General features: G+C 39.5%; 2 protein-coding genes across 2 annotated transcripts in view; one reads left to right on the top strand and one right to left on the bottom strand.

Annotated features, from left to right (window-relative positions):
* Positions 1 to 167: 167 nt before the first annotated feature.
* LOC138598568 (short coiled-coil protein B-like) lies at positions 168 to 7,189 on the top strand. The gene is made up of 4 exons (XM_069670370.1): positions 168 to 296; positions 1,056 to 1,124; positions 1,209 to 1,289; positions 2,469 to 7,189. The coding sequence occupies exons 2-4, from the start codon at positions 1,109 to 1,111 to the stop codon at positions 2,609 to 2,611; spliced, it is 240 nt and encodes a 79-aa protein (XP_069526471.1). The 5' UTR covers positions 168 to 296; positions 1,056 to 1,108; the 3' UTR covers positions 2,612 to 7,189.
* Positions 7,190 to 11,436: 4,247 nt separating this feature from the next.
* LOC138598559 (alpha-1,3-mannosyl-glycoprotein 4-beta-N-acetylglucosaminyltransferase A) overlaps positions 11,437 to 17,130 on the bottom strand; it is a 33,780-nt gene continuing 28,086 nt past the window's right edge. The window contains exons 13-15 of the mRNA XM_069670360.1: positions 15,058 to 15,133; positions 12,707 to 12,819; positions 11,437 to 11,812 (exon numbers count right to left, since the gene is read on the bottom strand). Coding sequence (XP_069526461.1) covers positions 11,795 to 11,812; positions 12,707 to 12,819; positions 15,058 to 15,133 — 207 coding nt within the window. The 3' untranslated portion in view covers positions 11,437 to 11,794. The remainder of the gene's footprint in view (positions 11,813 to 12,706; positions 12,820 to 15,057; positions 15,134 to 17,130) is intronic.

The following is a 17,130-nucleotide window of genomic DNA, read 5'->3' as shown; positions in this document are numbered from 1 at the left end:
AATAATAAATGTCTGTATTGATATTAAAATATTAAAAATTGAGTAAGTTAATTATTTTATATATTAATTAAAACAGTTCTAAGATTAAAATAATTATACTTTAAATGGTTTAACCCAGGCAGGTGTTGCTTGCAGGTGTGTCCTGTCGCCCCCTAGCGGCAGGAGGCTGTACTGGCCTGAACAGGACAACAGCTGGTGTCTAACAAGCTGTGGGAATTAACGCTAACTTACCTATTAAACATTTCTGGCGATATTCTGCTTTTCATCGGAGCTAATACTGTTTTTCCCATCGTTAGGTATGTCCAAGTTAACGTTTTTGTTTTTTCAGTTCGTTTTGTGTGGCAGCTAAATAGCATCCGGCTAGTGTGTGTTAGCATGCTAACTGCTAGCTAAGAGCAGGCCTGCATCAGAGTTTGTTGTATTTCCGCCAGCTGGCCTCTTCTGTCACCCTTGCTAATGTGCTTAGCTAACTAACAAGCTAACAGTGCTTCTCTGGATTTTCAGCAAGCCAACGACATGATAGCTCTGTAGCCTGCATGTTGGCTAAGCTCGGGTCAATAATGTATATTATGTGTGATTATTGTTAATCACGTTGTATGTGATGTAACGTCACCCAGCCACTATTCATCACTAGCATGTTGAGATGCTAATGTGGAACTCCGTTTGAAATGTATATTTTTGGCTTCCGGCGACTGTACGAAACTTAATTATGTAATAGAGGTATTTTATGTAAATCACAGTGTTCTTAAGACAAATTCGGCGTACGTTAAAATAGAAGTATGGGTACGCTATTAAATTACACCGTTCAAGTTAGTATGTCTCACATTACTCGCTACGGACATAACGGTGTACTTTGGAGGAAAATGTTTATTGTAGTTTTAGTGAAAAAAAGTTTGCAAGTACTAACATGTCTTATAGCTATTTGATTCACCTAGTGGCCAGAAAAGCGCTAGTGTTTTTTTAACCAGGTGATTCTCATGAACATGTCCATGAAATTCATTAAATATTATAATTTATATATATATATATATATTTTTTCTTCTTACATCCTGCAGTGTCCCTTAGAATCGCAGCCCTGCATTCCAAAAAGGAAGACGAGTACTTCACCATGAGCTCAGACGATGGTGAGACAACACACCATTATGTCCACATTTTGCATGCCAGTCAGTCAATGATGAGTATTTGACAGTCTCTTTATACATCTGCAGGTGACATGGAGAACCAGGCTGAGCTGGAAGAGAAGACGAGGCTCATCAACCAGGTGTTGGAGCTTCAACACACTTTAGAGGGTACGGTACGCACAAACACAATTTATTGACTGACATCACATCCAGGTTGTTTAGCAGCATTAACGATGGTCTGGTGTAACTTTAGCGCTGCAGCTCAACATGATGCTGGAGACAGTTAGCATAAGTTGTCTGGCTGTCAAACCAGACCGCTGCTTTGTTGCTGCTTACTTTTCACTTCAAGAGCAGTTAAAATGCTGTACTGAAGTGTTTGGTCATTGTAATTTATGCCAGGAGCCAACAAATAATATCATTTTGAGGCATGAGAGGAAGGCTTTGGCCAGTCTCTTCTGTTGCCTTATATGCAATAACTGTTAACTTATAGGCCCCATATTAACCTATTACAGTTACATTGAAATATGTTTACGTGCTGTCCGATATGCACACAGTGTAAATGATAACTTTTTTTAGATACACCATAGTTCAGAAAAAGGTGCTTGAGTTAAAAAGAAATGTAGCTGTCGGATGATTTGTCCTGAAGAGAATGTTTTGGCTTCATCTGTGTGGACGTTTCTTACAGTTTTAGAGGGAAACAACCAAACTGCATTTTGCAAAGCAGATTCTGTAAAGTTTGAAATATTAAATCCTCCATCTTTGTTCACCACAGCTTAGCCTTTGTTACCTTCTGTTGTAAGTGAACTGACATATTTTTGGTTCAGTTCAGATCCTGCTAACAGTTCCTTTCCCATCAAATATCAAAATAAGCAAACAGCTCTTTATTTGTCAAACCACATTATTTATTTATTTAAATAATGGAATTTAAAGCTCTTGGTATCTCGTGAAAACACAGCTGTCATTGTATTTTTCTCTGTGTAATGCCATAAAAACACTGCCTTAACTTTCTGTGGAGACTGCAGGTTTTAGATACTTTTGGAGGGAATGATTCAGAAAAGACAAAAAAGGAGAAAAGACAAGTTGAAAAATTGACAGGAAATGGCAACTTTTGACCTTTTTAACACTTACTGAAATACTGATAGCAAGTAACAATTGACTTCAACACCTCAGGCTGAGGTAGAAGTGATGTAAAATAACTTGTTAAGAGAAAGAAGCTGCTGGTAAAGCTGTCAGAAAGCTGTTTAAATTGAACTGGAGATGCTGCATCAACTTTAAGTGAGAAGTCTGGAGCTAATTTTAACTTAATTTCTTTAATGATTTTTATGTTGATGATGTCTGTGTGTTCAGACCTGTCGGCCAGAGTGGACGCTGTCAAAGAGGAGAACCTGAAGCTGAAGTCGGAGAACCAGGTTCTGGGTCAGTACATCGAGAACCTCATGTCGGCCTCCAGTGTCTTCCAGACCACCGACACCAAGAGCAAACGAAAGTAAGGAGAACGCCAGAGAGTCTGACCTGGACCCCCCCACCCCAAACACACACACACACACACGCACACACACACACACACACACCCCTGAACCTGAACCTGAACCCAAACCGCCCTGGATGACTGGACTCTGAACATGAACGTCCTGTACCCTTTAATGCTGCCTTAAACCCTGTTAACACCTGCATCCTGGGTGATCTGATCACAGTGGACAGCTCAGTGCACACCTGGCATTAGAATCTCCACTGATCAGATCCCATCTCCCCGCTCTGTAAGCATATAAACATAAACATCATTTGTATTATAAAAAAAAAAAAATTGGTAGAAAAAACAGACTTAAGTTTCTGTGAACATTGAGAACAGAGAGATCAGTCATTTACGAGGGAGACCTGAGGGCTGTACTACCAAGCACGATTAATGGGTTATTGAGGTGTGTGTAGCCTAAAGCTTTAGATGTCCCAAGGCTGGCTCTCTTTTCACCTGGCTAGATCACCTTTGTCATCCACTCTGCAAACAGAACCTTATTAACCAGGTTAACTCTAAGCGATATAGATTCTCAGCTGAGGGAACATAGATATTGAAGCTGTGTGGTTTCAGCAGATTAGACTGTATCATCCCATCACAGGAAGCGACATGCATTCAGTTAGTGTTGCAGTCTGCCTCTTCCCTTCACTCATGAAAAGTGATTTCCGCAGAGTTCTTATTAAGCGTCAGTGTCCGATCTGAATGCAGGTAATAGCTATACTGTTGAAATCATGGGTATCATGCTTAAAGTTTGAGAGTTGTACTATGTACAGTTTTACATGAGAAACTAGCAGGAGGCTCTGACAGAGCATCAGGTGGTAAAAATATATTACCGTATTGGTCAGAATATAAGACAATTATTTTCCCTCGACATACATCTGAAAAAGTGTGCTCATCACATATTTGAGGTCTAGACTTTTAAAGGACAATATATGTTCACAAAAGTGGATGAGCCACTTATCTGTAAAGGTAGTGTACCCTTCATGACTGAGGCCAGCCGTCACTCACAGCTACAGAGCCCCCAGGACCGTACCTGTCCTCCCCGGCCTGGAAAAATGCTGCGATGTGCCGCAGTTCCGCTGTGTCTTAGAAATGCTAACAGTCTTAGCTAACAGATGCTAACAGAAGAAATCGCACCTCAAAGCAGTCATTTCCAGAAGGCTGACAGGAGAGTGTGTGAGTGTGTTACTGACTAACAGAACAAAGGTCTGCCCGGCACCAGAGCTGTCATCCAGCTGTTTACAGGCTGCTCTACAAATAGACCTCAATTCGATTTATTGACATTTGAAAGATATTTAAAACATGATTTTACTGAAAAGGTAGATTAAAACATCAAATTTGGTCTTAAAAAAGTATTTCTCCAAAAATGTGTCTTGAAAGGGTTATAACCAGGGTCATCTTATAACCAGGGTCGTCTTATAATCAGGGTCGTCTTATAATCAGGGTCATCTTATAATCCAACCAATATGGTAATAGAAGAATAAACACACTAGTTCTCTGCGTTATTCCTCTCTTGCCTTATTTGCAGCAGCAGGGTTGGTTTTGACCATTTTTAACCTTTTTATATTCTTCATTTCTGTTCATTTCAAAAGTCTGACAGAAGTTAGCAGCTAGCGATTGTTCCTTTTTTTTTTTTTTCAGCGTCAAATGATGGGTAAGATGCCCTTTTTATGTGAGCGTGCACAGAACCTGAAGCAGAAAGCCTGAGTTTGCATCCACCTCTGTGATACAGGTTATTCCTGATCGAGGCTCCAGTTTTTGTTGAGCCAGTTTAAGCAAAGAGCCTGGGAATGTTGAACTTGATTTGTAGTACAACCCTCTGGGCAAGAATAGCAGCAACACTCTGGAAGTCAGAGAGCAGTACTGGTGCAGGGCAGCGGTGGCAATGACAGAGCAGAGGAAGAGACCCGAAGTCTTGCAGCTTTAATAGACGCCACATCGGCAGTAAGTGTTTGTCAGGTGATGAGAGAATGACGCATGTCGGAGTGAAATTAGTGCCGCTCGAGTTGCCTTCCTGAATTAGCTCGCATGCATCGTCCCATTGATAGTATGTGGACGTTTAAGATCAGGTGCAGAAAACTTAAAAGATTTTGGGAACCGCAAAATCCAAATATACAGAAAACAATGGTTGTGTTTTCCACCCTTCAAGATTACGAAATGTGCAAATGGGATTTATGCCCAGAACGGTTCTGTTAATAAAAACCTAGCAATGTCTGAGTCGGCCTGCACTTAAAGGAGGCGAATTAAACATAAACTCTCACCGTGAGTAATAAAACCACTGATTTTAATGAATCTCTGTGCACCGTGATCGCAGCATATGAAGGCGTACTAAAGCAGTTTCTGTGTCCGTTAAAAGAAAAGGTCTGAGCATTCACAGCTGTGCTTGAACCTGTCCACTAGTGATCAGATCTTAATACCAGGTGTGAACAGGGCGCAAGCCTCAGACAAGTTTCAGGGGCTGTTTCAAAAGTCTCTTATTTGATATCCTCACTCTTCGATCCTCGCTCGAATCAAAGCAGTTTGGGATTCGCCATATTAAGGACCGTCCCAAAGCTGTTATCACGAGGAGGGAATTCTGAGGAGGGAATTCTGAGGGGCGATGTGCGAGGATATACCAGAGTAGCCTTCCTGGAAGTCTTTTACTGGCCGACATGCCACCTTATTGGATAAAAGTTATTGATTGGGCGCTGCTAAATAATGAATACAAAGTCATATTATCATTAATTATAACTGCAAATAAGCAGCAAACAGTTTGAACACAGAGTGCAGCCTGTTCTTCATGTGCAGGTGTTTGTTAAACAGGTAACAGGATACAGGAAACACTGTTTTATTAGAATGAATACAGAGCACATGTTAGCCGTCATCACAAACAGACGTCGCTTCACGTGACGCTTCAGAGGACGTCTCATGTCTCTTAAAACACACCTCGTTTTATCTCTCCACACTTGGTTTCCTCGCGTCTCTCTGTGCATCCCGAGTGTGAGGGCTTAAGATGCAAGGATAAGACGCAAGTGAGAGATGCATGGATGCAATTTAAGATACTTGAGAAGCAGCCCCAGGTGTTTGTCCAATAGGTGGCAGTGTTGCATTTATCACAACAGAATTTACAGGAGAAGAAAAGAAGGCAGATCAAATGTTGCCTGTTTTCAGTCGTGAAAAATCAGTAGGACCCTAATTTTTTCTAAACTAAACTTCTCAGCAGAGATGTACCCACAGGTTTTTGGACACATTGTGCAAGCTGTGAGAACATTAAACATCCTGATTGTGTCTGCATACAGAGATGCAACTTTTTAGAAGCATGCTATGGATTTAAGTTATCTGCATCTCATATATACATTTTCATCTCTCAGTCCTGCGATGTGTGGTCATCCAATTCTCAAATAATTCACCAGTTACAAACATGCACAGTTGTGGGTGAACTGATTGCAGCCTTTGTTGTTCAATCAGAAATTAAATATAACGCTTCACCTTTGCAATATATGAAGAATTGGCTTTTTGAAATGACAACAAACGGATCAAACGATAGAAGATGTTCGTGCAGCAGGGGGGTAGAAAACTCATGCTCAAAATTAGGCTTTAAAGGAACGCTGCATTGTTCCCATATTTCCTAAACTTTTTGTTCCCAATCCCACAATTTGATAACTTAAAACAGTGGCAGTCAAATAGCTGACCCAGACTAAATAATAAATAAACTGTGTCTGTGTCCAAAACCAACAAGCTGCATGGTTTAAAATCGCAGAGCCCCAATGGCAGAGGTGGGGGTCATATTAATAAGATAAATTAACAGATTGATGGAGGTTTGCAGTCAATGATGTAAACAAATCAACAAAATACCAAGCTGTCAGTCATTTCGGTGTGTTTTCTATCCCCCTTCATCTCATGGTGCTGCTGGAAACCCACCGCAGATCTAAAGCATCACACTGATGATGGTGATGTTTCTGCTAATGTCCTCTCCCTCCTCCTCCATACTGAACATACACACACGCACACCCTGTTCAGATTTTTATAGAGTTATAATGTTTACGTTAAACTTTCCTTTTCTCCTGCTGCTGAACCGTTTCAGATGTTCAGTGTTTGCCCCCCTTAAAGTGGACAGACAGAGTACAGGAGAATTTGGCTTTTTCCTTTTTGTTATTTATTATTCAGTATTGCTGCCATTGCCATAAGTCCAGTGGATCTGATCTAATGTTTTTATTGTTACTGCGTATAACCTCTGTGAAGAGAGGAGGGTCTAAAGGCCCATTTTTATTGCTATTCCATGTCTTTTTGTTGCTGCTTATTGCACAATAGGAGTGAATCACACCACTTTAACTACTGTCTCTGTTGCAGTTTGAAGCCAAGACAATGTGTCAAACTTTAATGGAACTGCAACAGACTTGTGTTCGTTCTAACTGTTAAACTGGCAAAGCCTAGCTTAGCCTCCATTAACCAGTGACAGACATGCATACTTTTAGTTTATGCAGAAATGTTGAACTTTGTTTACATATTACTGTTTGTTTTTTTGTTGCTAATTTAATCTGACTTTGTTTTAATAAAGTGATGATCCTTTTTGATGAAATGTTTGTCGGTGATGTTTCCTAAGCTAATCCTCTGTTTCATGTTTCACACGCTCACAGAGTCACTAAGGGTGCTCGCAAGGACAAGTGACCCACTGCTTTGCTTTCTGCACTTTCAGTGTTTGTATTTAAAAGCTGGTGACAAATGAAAGGGAAAATCTATAATATAAAAAAATGTGGTGGACCAGGTGTTCCTCCCGCTTGTGGAGACCTGAATGACCTGAATGACTGGTTCAAAAATTCTCAAGTAGGTTGCTTCAGCCTGCGGCAGCAAATCAGGCTGCAACATGTTTGTGAAAGGCAAATCCACCTGATCAAAGTACATGCACTAAAAGTTTTCACTGACAGGCCCCCATTATTCTAAGTGACAACATTACAGAAAGGATCCCTACAGAGATAGACCTTGTTCTCTTAAAGGGGCGGATCTTTTAAATGGATATTCTCATATTTTGCAGGGTTTCACATTTTTGGGTGTTTATTGTTCACAGTGAAAAACTGAAAACTGCATAATTCCATGTTTTTCCAGAATTACATGTTTAAAAAGGTCGCCTCTGAAACGGGCCGCTCAGAACAGCTGCAGGTTTCTACGTAGATTTTGCTGAAATCCACCAATCGTCGTTCAGCGTCCTTCACCTCGGGCTGCCTTCTTGCTGTAGCTTGTAGTCAAGTCGTCTAGATTTCAACTTACCGTTCTGATACCTATTGTTGATTCTAGCTCGTACATATAAGGCTGAATAACTGATCATAGAGCAGCCATGTTTTCTACAACTTTGGACTGACAGTGCAGTGCGGCCGCTCCCCACGTGGGGGAGGGGCTACGCGGTCACTTCAAATACTGTCAGCCAATTGCGGCTAAGGTCTGACCTTTGAATGGCAAAACAGCTTGTTGGTTTCAGGAGGAAGGAGAAAATAATTAAATTAAAATATGTATACAATTTTAAAACAAAACAAACTTTACCAACGTAATTCAAAAACACATTTGATTAATAGGAAATTGATCGCATAGTTAAAGCTAAATAGCATAGCTAAATGTTCCCTTTAAAGATTAAGATGCTTTTTTAAATCAGAAAGTGCTGTTACATTGTTCTCTAAAGCCACCAGACTCCATTGACAAAAACAGTATTTTTCACTTGCATGACGTCAGACCTGCTTGTCAACTGCTGCCTCAATTGTTTGGTTTGTTTTTTTATTTTGTGTTACACAAATAATGTGAGGATCTTTACCAACAGTTTAAAATACAAACGTCTCACAATTACACAAAAAGAATTACAGATCTTGGAAGCTGTAGACCAGCAATGCCCCTTGAAAAAACCCTGAAAAATTACGTTTTTGGCTAATGGAGTCAAGTGACTTTTTTCTAGTTTCATATAAAAAATCTTCCTCTTCAACAAAAGCTCTATCTCTGTAGGGATCCTTTCTGTAATGTTGTCAGACACTTAGAATACCAATCTGAGCCTGTCAGTGGAAAAACAAGAACTTTTAGTGGACTTTGATCTGGAGTATTTGCCCTTAAGGATTACGTTGCAGCCATTACAGCCTGTTTTGTGGCTACCGGCTGAAGCAATTTAATGGAGCAATTCCAAACCTTTTTGTGCATATTAGTCATATAGACCTCAAAATCTATTAAAAAACAGGGTCCAGGTTTCAAAAATTCTGGATCCCCTTTCATGCTGCACTTTTCCTTTCATTTGTAACTCACCTGTAGGTTTCTATGTTAGATTACAAACTTGTAGTCACTGTTTTGATGATTCCACACTAACATTAGTCTCTCTATATTGAACTTGTATATACTCTGGTTCCCAGAAACATCTTATAATCAGCATGTTTATTAAAGGAAAAGGGTTGAGATGTTGGGAAGCTGTGTATTCTGCAAGCTGTAGGCTCAGCAGTGGTGTGTATCATAGTTTCCTGGTCGTCACTGTAAAGACAGAGAAGAGAGCAGAGTCAGGAGTTAAGCAGTTTTAGTATTAGCACAGTTAATCACACAGTTTGGATCTCCTCAGACTCTGGTTTCTGCTGTGTTGTGTGTGTTTGACCTTGTTTTCCATCGTAGCTCAGTGTCTGGTAGAAGAAGCCCTTTAAAAAGAGCATGCTGCACATGATACACCTCACTCTTATTACTTACTTACTGGACTGGCTGTACTGGATCTGGGAATGCGTTTTGTTTAGCATCTAGTTCTGATTCAAGAATTTATTTTATACTAAATTTTATATCAAAATAAAGAAACATTTCAGTGCACTGATGACAGTATGGGACAGTTATTATTTTTTTAGGGGTCATAAGTTAGGTAAAAAAACATATATAGAGTTGGGCTGTCGATCAATTAAAAAAAATAATTTAATTATTTAAATTAATTAAATTTATCGCGATTCATCGCTTTTTTCCTTCTTAAGACTAATAATAACAAACCCAGGCCTATAAGTGCCAGTTGAATTTCAAAACCATCACTGTCCTTATCCATCTTTAGCCAGGATGGTTCGGTGTGGTGGTTGTCACAGCACTGCTGCGGCGAGCGAGTCTGATTGGCCGCTGTCCTCCTCCTGGTCAGCCCCGCCCGCCCCTGACTGCCTGCGCAGTGATGCTGCGTACGAGACAAGCGGAGAGGGAGCAACTCAGAGCTGTAGGCAGAGGAGCCGTTTACTGCGATTACTCTGAGCAGCACACATGGGGATTAATTACTATAAAATACGTTGATAAATTTGTCGCGAGTCGCTTTTTAGAAAAGAGTCACCAAGGTGGAGAGAGATAGTCGCTAAATTGGCAACACTCAGGAATTGCTACAGGAAGTAAACACAGCTGTGTTAATTGCGGTTTTTTTTTTTTTTTCTCGAGTTAAATGTTTCAAATTAATCGCAAAAATTAACGTGTTAATTTTGACGGGACTAATTTAGAGTTTATGTTTCCAATTTGGTTTCTGGTCTTTTTCTAAATATTTTTTTAAGCAGTATTAAGCTCGGTTTAACACTTATGCCTGACACTAAAATGCAATCTATTACGGCTGCACGATATTGGAAAAAAAGTGACATGTTTGTTCTGCATTATTTATTGCGATATCAAAATAAATACAGGAAATTATACCGGATAAAAACTGTGTGTTTCTACATATGCAATTAACACATTTCCTCTCTGGGGATCAATAAAGGATTATATTTGGAGCACCGGGACGAGGTGCCGCTGACAAAAGCAATGCACACACTGAAAAGCCACCATGCATAACTAACAGCCTGCCTCGATCATGTCACCGACATGGCCTGTGACGTCAGTTCACTCTGTGCTCCGATGAAGAGCTACACTAATGTGATATCAGACAGACTTTTCCTGTAGATTAGTCATGGAAAACGAGAAAATGGCGAGTTTTCCTTTTGCACCAAGCAACAATAAAGTAGCAGCTTTATGTGTTTCACTTCCTTTCAATTTTCCTGCGATGTGACTTGCACATGCGCACATCGCAATTTCCGGTGGTTAACAGGGTTCTTGCACCATTTTTAAAACTGAATTCAGTGCTTTTTAAAACATTTCTTTAGACCTCAACAAATACAATTTAAGGCATAGCCTCACTACCACTAGCTGCTGCATAGCGCTGGTGCTTTCCAGATCTTATGTGGGAGTCAACAGCTTTCACCCCCATAGTCCCTGACAAGAATGTCTTTTTTGCTTGACCTGCATCTCCCCATATTAGCTTAATTATATCAAACCACAAAACGTTGTCACACAGCCAGACGTAACTGTTTGTCGTTGACCAACAGAACGTTAACATGTAAAGCTTGTGAAGTCTCTGAGACATTACGGTCAAACAACTGCTTCTATTCTCTTCATAATGTTAGACCACTGCGAGACAATCTTCCCACCAGCCTTAAGCGCACAATCCACAAATTTAGTACCTTCTGTAAATTTATAGTAAATTTAAGACAATTTATGACCTTATTTTCCCTGATTTTAATTTAAGACCTTTTAAGACTTTTTAAGGAGCAGTGGGAACCCTGGTTAAACGTTTTATCATGCAACCCCACAAACAATGAATCAAGCATGAAATCAGTGTTTGGTTTTGAAAGTTAACCTTAAACTGATCTGTGTGGTTGTTATTGGTAAATACTTCCTCTTTGAGCATCAAGAGAGGGAAACACATGAGTGCATGAGAACACCATTGTGTGTTCTGTGGGGAACCTAGTTTGCAGCAAATGTAAACACAGGAAGAAAATAAAATGGAGTTGAAATTAAGTACTCAAAATCTGAGGTAATGCTGTGTATTTTTCTTTATTTGTATTTTTTACAAAATATATTGTAAAAGTTACTTCATAACAATATGCGAGTTAATAAATTACTTCTTGAGAAACTCTGTTTTATCAATGAACTCTTTGATAAGCGGAGCATCAATACATCCCTCTTCTGAACCGTATTTACATATTTTACACTGATATCTGTAACATCAGAACACTTCAGATGGGTTCTTCTTCATCACTGAGCTCAGTCAGTCAGTTTAGGCACTTAATGTAATCCTTATAAAAAAAATAAAATAAAGTTCCTGCAGTGAAAGTCTTTGTCCAGCAGGGGGAGCAGTTTGTTCAGGTGAAGCTCACTGTGTGTGGTTTCCTCCTTTCTGTGGTCATCAGACTTTAATGTGAATCTGACAGACAGGAACAAGAGCGAGGGTTAAACACACGTTAGCTGCTGTATGACTACACACACACACACACACACACACACACACACACACACACACACACACAGTACTGATGTCTTAATGAATGACAGTTAGGGAAAATTAGATTGTGAATAAAGGGTTTTGTATCTCTCACTTGAAAACTTGTACAACAATGCAAGTTGAAAATACTGTACAGTGAAACTACCCTGTAAAAATGTTTTTGTTTGTTTGACCCATTTAAAACTTGTATCACATTTAGTTCCTGATATCCAGCCTGAATCCTCTCCGTTTCTGGGATCAGGATCATCCTGGTTTTGATCTACTCAAACCGGAGGTTTTATCCAGATATAAGGCGAAACTGGATCACCTGATCCAAACCAAATTCAGAATCCTTTACTTTGCTTTACTTTGAAAAAACCGCCATAGAGTAAGATGGATTAGTTGATCCTAGAGAGCAAAAAATGGGATTTCAAAATCTGGATCTTTCTGGACCAACTGGGCCGAGCTCTGTACTTAAAGATCTTCTCATCTCAAACGTGTGATTAAGTCAAAGTTGTGTTTGTCTGACGTTAACAGGGAAGCGTCGAGCGTGCAGTCAAACCTGCTCTGAACATTGGGGATTAAGAAAACAGACCGACTCTCCTTGTTCCCCTATGAAAAGTATGTGGTCAGACGGGTAGGTGCTAAAGCTCAAGCATGCATGTGTAGTTACTCACCTGACATAGTTTCATTTACAGTGTTAGCCTACATTTGTTTTAATTGGTCGTGTTTTTGAATATACAGACGATAAAGTCTTCATTATATCTGAATGCAAAATAACTGAACCTTGTCTAAAACACACTCACACACGCATACACACACGCTCTCAAGTCAGACCTCACTCAGCACAGCCCAGACGGAAGCGTTGGAGTGAACCACCAGGCGAAGAGCTGAGACCGGCTGCAGCGCTCCTTCAATCTCACCCTCAGCGACCCCATTCTCAAATGCACCTGAAGCACACATAAACACAAACACACACATTAATGGTGTCTTATGTGCATGTGTAGTACTATTGTCATTAGTATTCAATGTGTAAATCGTCTCTCATTAACAAAAGCACATTTGGACTATCATTACTCGCTGACAGCACATCTGGACTAACTAACCCTCAGGTGATCATTTTCCATTTTTAGACTTTAAAACAAAAACATTTGATCAAGTAACAGTTGATCAGTTTTTCATTATTTTTCATTATTTTGACCCACGTTTTATGTTACAAAATACAACACAGAGAGAAAAAATGGTTTGTAATCATGGAGTTTCCAGCTCCTCTGGTGTTTCCTCCGATGCAATCAAATGAAGACGATTAAGCATACAGCCAACAACTACTGTTCACATAATCCTTTAATCTATTTTTAAAAACTTTGAATCCATCTTTTTATATGTGGATATTTTTTTTGTTTATTTCCTCTTTTATGACAATAAGCTGAGTAGCTTTGGGTAAGACATTTTTAGTAGGGATAATGTTACTATTATCAAAATAAAGCAATTTAGTGTTCTAACATTGCTTATTAGCACTAAACACAACAAATTCACTAACTGACATTGCTGTCCCTACAGCTACAGGCTAGAAAATATAATAACATAATGTAATTAAAATTAATATAGTATAATGTGTAATGATAAACATTTAATCATATTCATTAAATGAATTACATTCACTGTATTGTTTGTCGTTAATATTTTCATTATGTTTTCCCCAAATTTCATCTTTAACCGCTGAATCAGAAAATTCTGCCTCGTGTTTATTTGCTTTGTTCGTCCCCCATTAAATGTAATGTTTGAATATTGATGTAGTTCTAAATAAAGTTTAAACAAAAAGTCTATTTATAGTTATTCATTTTCTCTCTCACAGAACAAACATCAGTTTGTGTAACTTTTACACTGCAGCTTCACACAACCCTGCTATACTACATTGTATAAAGAGCATTTTGTACATAATTTGGGACTTAAATAAGCATTTATTCCCGAATTTGTAAACAAAATTACTTCATCGTAACTATTTTTCATAAGAAAATTATTACGTAGGGCTAGTGTATTTATTTTAAATAGTGTCATTAACAGAAAAGTTACTGTGATTCTCTATACAAGATTGCTATACTCTGTATATAAGATAATAGATTTTGGTATGAAAACCTGCATTTTTAATTTACAGAAGTATCCTGGATCATAAATACATGTCTGACGTTATTGACAAAACAAACCGCTGGAAAATCGATTCACATTTCAGCGAGTTATGAATATTTAAATTGTGGAAAGTCCTCCTGCTGTCTGAGACTTTAGCACATTCGGAGGCGCTGCCACCCCCCTTTAAGAACAGCAGCGTAGCAGGTTAAACATGTTTAGCAGGTATGTTTACCATGGTCACAAATCAGCACATTTGCATGCTTAAATGTATTTATTAGCACGAAACACAACCTATTTACCCTACAACATTGCTAAACTACAGCTACAATGTTAGCATGGCTAAAAATAAATGTATGAAAAGCGTTCCTTTATACTCTAAATGTCAGGCTAACATGGTGATGTTAGCAAATATAATGGTTACAGTACCATAGACACAATATAGCATGTCAGCATGGTAATATCTGCTTATTAGCACAACGCGACTAATTGTCACAAAAACAGTGCTACCACTTCAGCGACAAGGAACAGAAGTGCTTTATGCTAAAGTAAACGCTAATATACTCTAAATGCAATGCTACCACACTGATACACAGTGCTAAAGCCCAGTTTAGCATGGTAGTATGCTAGTATTTGCTGATAAGGACCAAATACAAGACATGACATTTCTATCCCTACATACTGCACCTACAAATATAACTATCACAAATTATTGAGTGTTGACTTAAGTAGCTGTTAAACCTAATAATCGTGTATGTGCTTGATGGGCAAAATGTGTTATTTTACACAAATTATTTATAGAAAATATCAGTTTGTATCTGGAGTTGTAAGTGCCACAGACAATGTCAATCTGAAACCTGTTATACAAAAGATGTGTAAGTAATGTTGGAGAACAGGTTTCAGCTCATTTGCATATTGAACAATTTGCCACTGTTCCTGAAATGTGACCCACAAGCCTCACCCACAGGAGGACTCGCAACACTGCAGCTTCTGTAAATACACCAATGGCGGCTAAATTGCTCTATTCATATTCTTGTTAGACTGAATGTATGCGACATATTTACCTATAACGGTGAAGCCCTGATCAGATTGTTGATTGGAAATGGTCGAGACATTCGCTGGTTTGACTCGTGCCGACGCCTGCAGAGGAAAACACAACAGATATTCAGGGAAGTTTAACACATAACTTCTGAGATCTTGTGCGTTCATTACAGTTCAGTGTGACTAGGGCTGCATCTGTTCCAGAGGTTTGTCGGTCGAATCAGATTTTTCTGTTAAATATACTATCCCTTTTTCTTAATATTCAAGAGGCGGCTGTGAGCAGGACATCAAAGAGAGAGACAGATTTTAACTGTGAAACTTGATTGATTCAGTTTCTCAGGGGTTGTAATCAAAGGCTTTGTTTGTTCTGAGGCAAAGGAGAGCTCTGTGGATAATGTGGCCCCCGGTAAAAACTGTTTAACGGATAAACACTACATGATTGACTCTATAAAAAGATGGACAAAGCCTTAACATTCCTGTCGCCCCCTGCTGACTGGCTGCAGTATAGATCATAAAGCCCGCCTCCTCCATGTTAACAGATGGGACATGAGTCAAACTATAAAATCATCAGTTCATTTTTCTGACAAGTTTATTTTTAATTAGTTACTTGATGCTATAAAAAGGGGGTGTGACCTCATGATTGACAGCTCTGTTGACAAATGGGGCTCCTGCAGCGTTTTGTTCCTGAGTAGCAGAGTAGAGGAGGAACGGCGAGAGGAGACGTAACTAACACTAACACTACAGTCATTGAACTTTCCAGAAGAAGCTGTTCTGCAGTAGACTGAGCCCACCTGAGGGCTCCAACACACCAAGGCCACAAGGTAAAGCTGTGTTTTGGGTAGGGGAAGGGGCGGGACGTCAATACTGCAGCTCCACCAGCCGATCTCTACTGCACACACTCTGGATACCAATGAGCGAGGTGGCAGTGCCCGCGCTGTACAATAAAGGAGGCGAAGTTGCGTCGTCCATCTTTATATACATTCATTGTTCTAACAGGCTGAACACTCACAAACAAGCTAGCAGCAGCTCAGCTCACAGCCCTCTCTGGTGTCCTGTAGTCTCTCAGGATTTGTCTCTTGGTAAATAAACAGGCGTGTCTTCTCAAACCCCGCCTTTTATCAGCAACGTGAACTTTGTTTCTCTCTGGCCTTGAAGCTATCAAACTTGTTACGCCGGGTTCAGAAAAGAATTCAAATTCTCCATTTAAATTTTTATAACACTGGTCGAACACATCACAGGTATGTATATGCAAACTCTGATCCGTTCCCAAGGTCACTATCAACTGTTCAAGGCAAGGCAAGTTTATTTATATAGCACATTTTCAGCAACAAGACATTCAAAGTGCTTTACACGGAACAACAAAAAGACAGAAACACATCATAAAAGAAGACATTAAAAAGTGTAGTGAAGATAAAATAAAAGCCAAAATTGAAAAAGAGTAAAAGCTACAGTGCAGATATAAATAATTAGAACAGTTATTAAAATAAATGTATTAAAATAGTTTAATGAAGGCAGCTGTGAACAGGTGAGTCTTCAGGCTTGATTTAAAAGAAGAAAGTGTTTCAGCAGACCTGCATGTTTCTGGGAGTTTGTTCCAGATATACGGAGCATAAAAACTGAACGCTGCTTCTCCATGTTTGGTTCTGACTCTGGGGACAGAAAGCAGACCTGTCCCTGACGACCTGAGGGGTCTGGATGGTTCGTACTGTGTCAGTAGATCACAAATGTATTTTGGCCCTTGACCGTTCAGCGCTTTGTAAACCAGCAGTAGTACTTTGAAGTCTATTCTCTGACAGACAGGGAGCCAGTGTAAAGACCTCAGAGCATGAGTGATGTGATCTACTGTCTTGGTCTTAGTGAGGACTCGAGCAGCAGCGTTCTGAATCAGCTGCAGTTGTCTGAGTGATTTTTTAGGGAGACCTGCAAAGACACTGTTACAGTAATCGAGTCGACTGAAGATAAATGCATGGACCAGTTTTTCTAGATCCTGCTGAGACATAAGTCCTTTAACCCTGGATATATTCTTGAGGTGACAGTAGGCTGACTTTGTAATTGTTTAAATGTGGCTTTGAAAATTCAGGTCTGAGTCCATGACA

The sequence above is a fragment of the Semicossyphus pulcher genome, unplaced genomic scaffold (genome assembly GCF_022749685.1).
Source record: "Semicossyphus pulcher isolate SPU_LCO1_2020_fin unplaced genomic scaffold, fSemPul1.0.p SCAF_2, whole genome shotgun sequence".
Lineage (NCBI taxonomy): Eukaryota > Metazoa > Chordata > Actinopteri > Labriformes > Labridae > Semicossyphus > Semicossyphus pulcher.
The sequence above is the reverse complement of the archived record's forward strand: the minus strand, read 5'-3'. Positions and strand labels throughout refer to the sequence as shown.

Excerpts from the sequence above, each read along its gene's own strand:
- LOC138598568 (XM_069670370.1), top strand. Across the intron at positions 1,290-2,468 it reads GCTTCAACACACTTTAGAGG|ACCTGTCGGCCAGAGTGGAC; the intron begins GTACGGTACGCA and ends CTGTGTGTTCAG.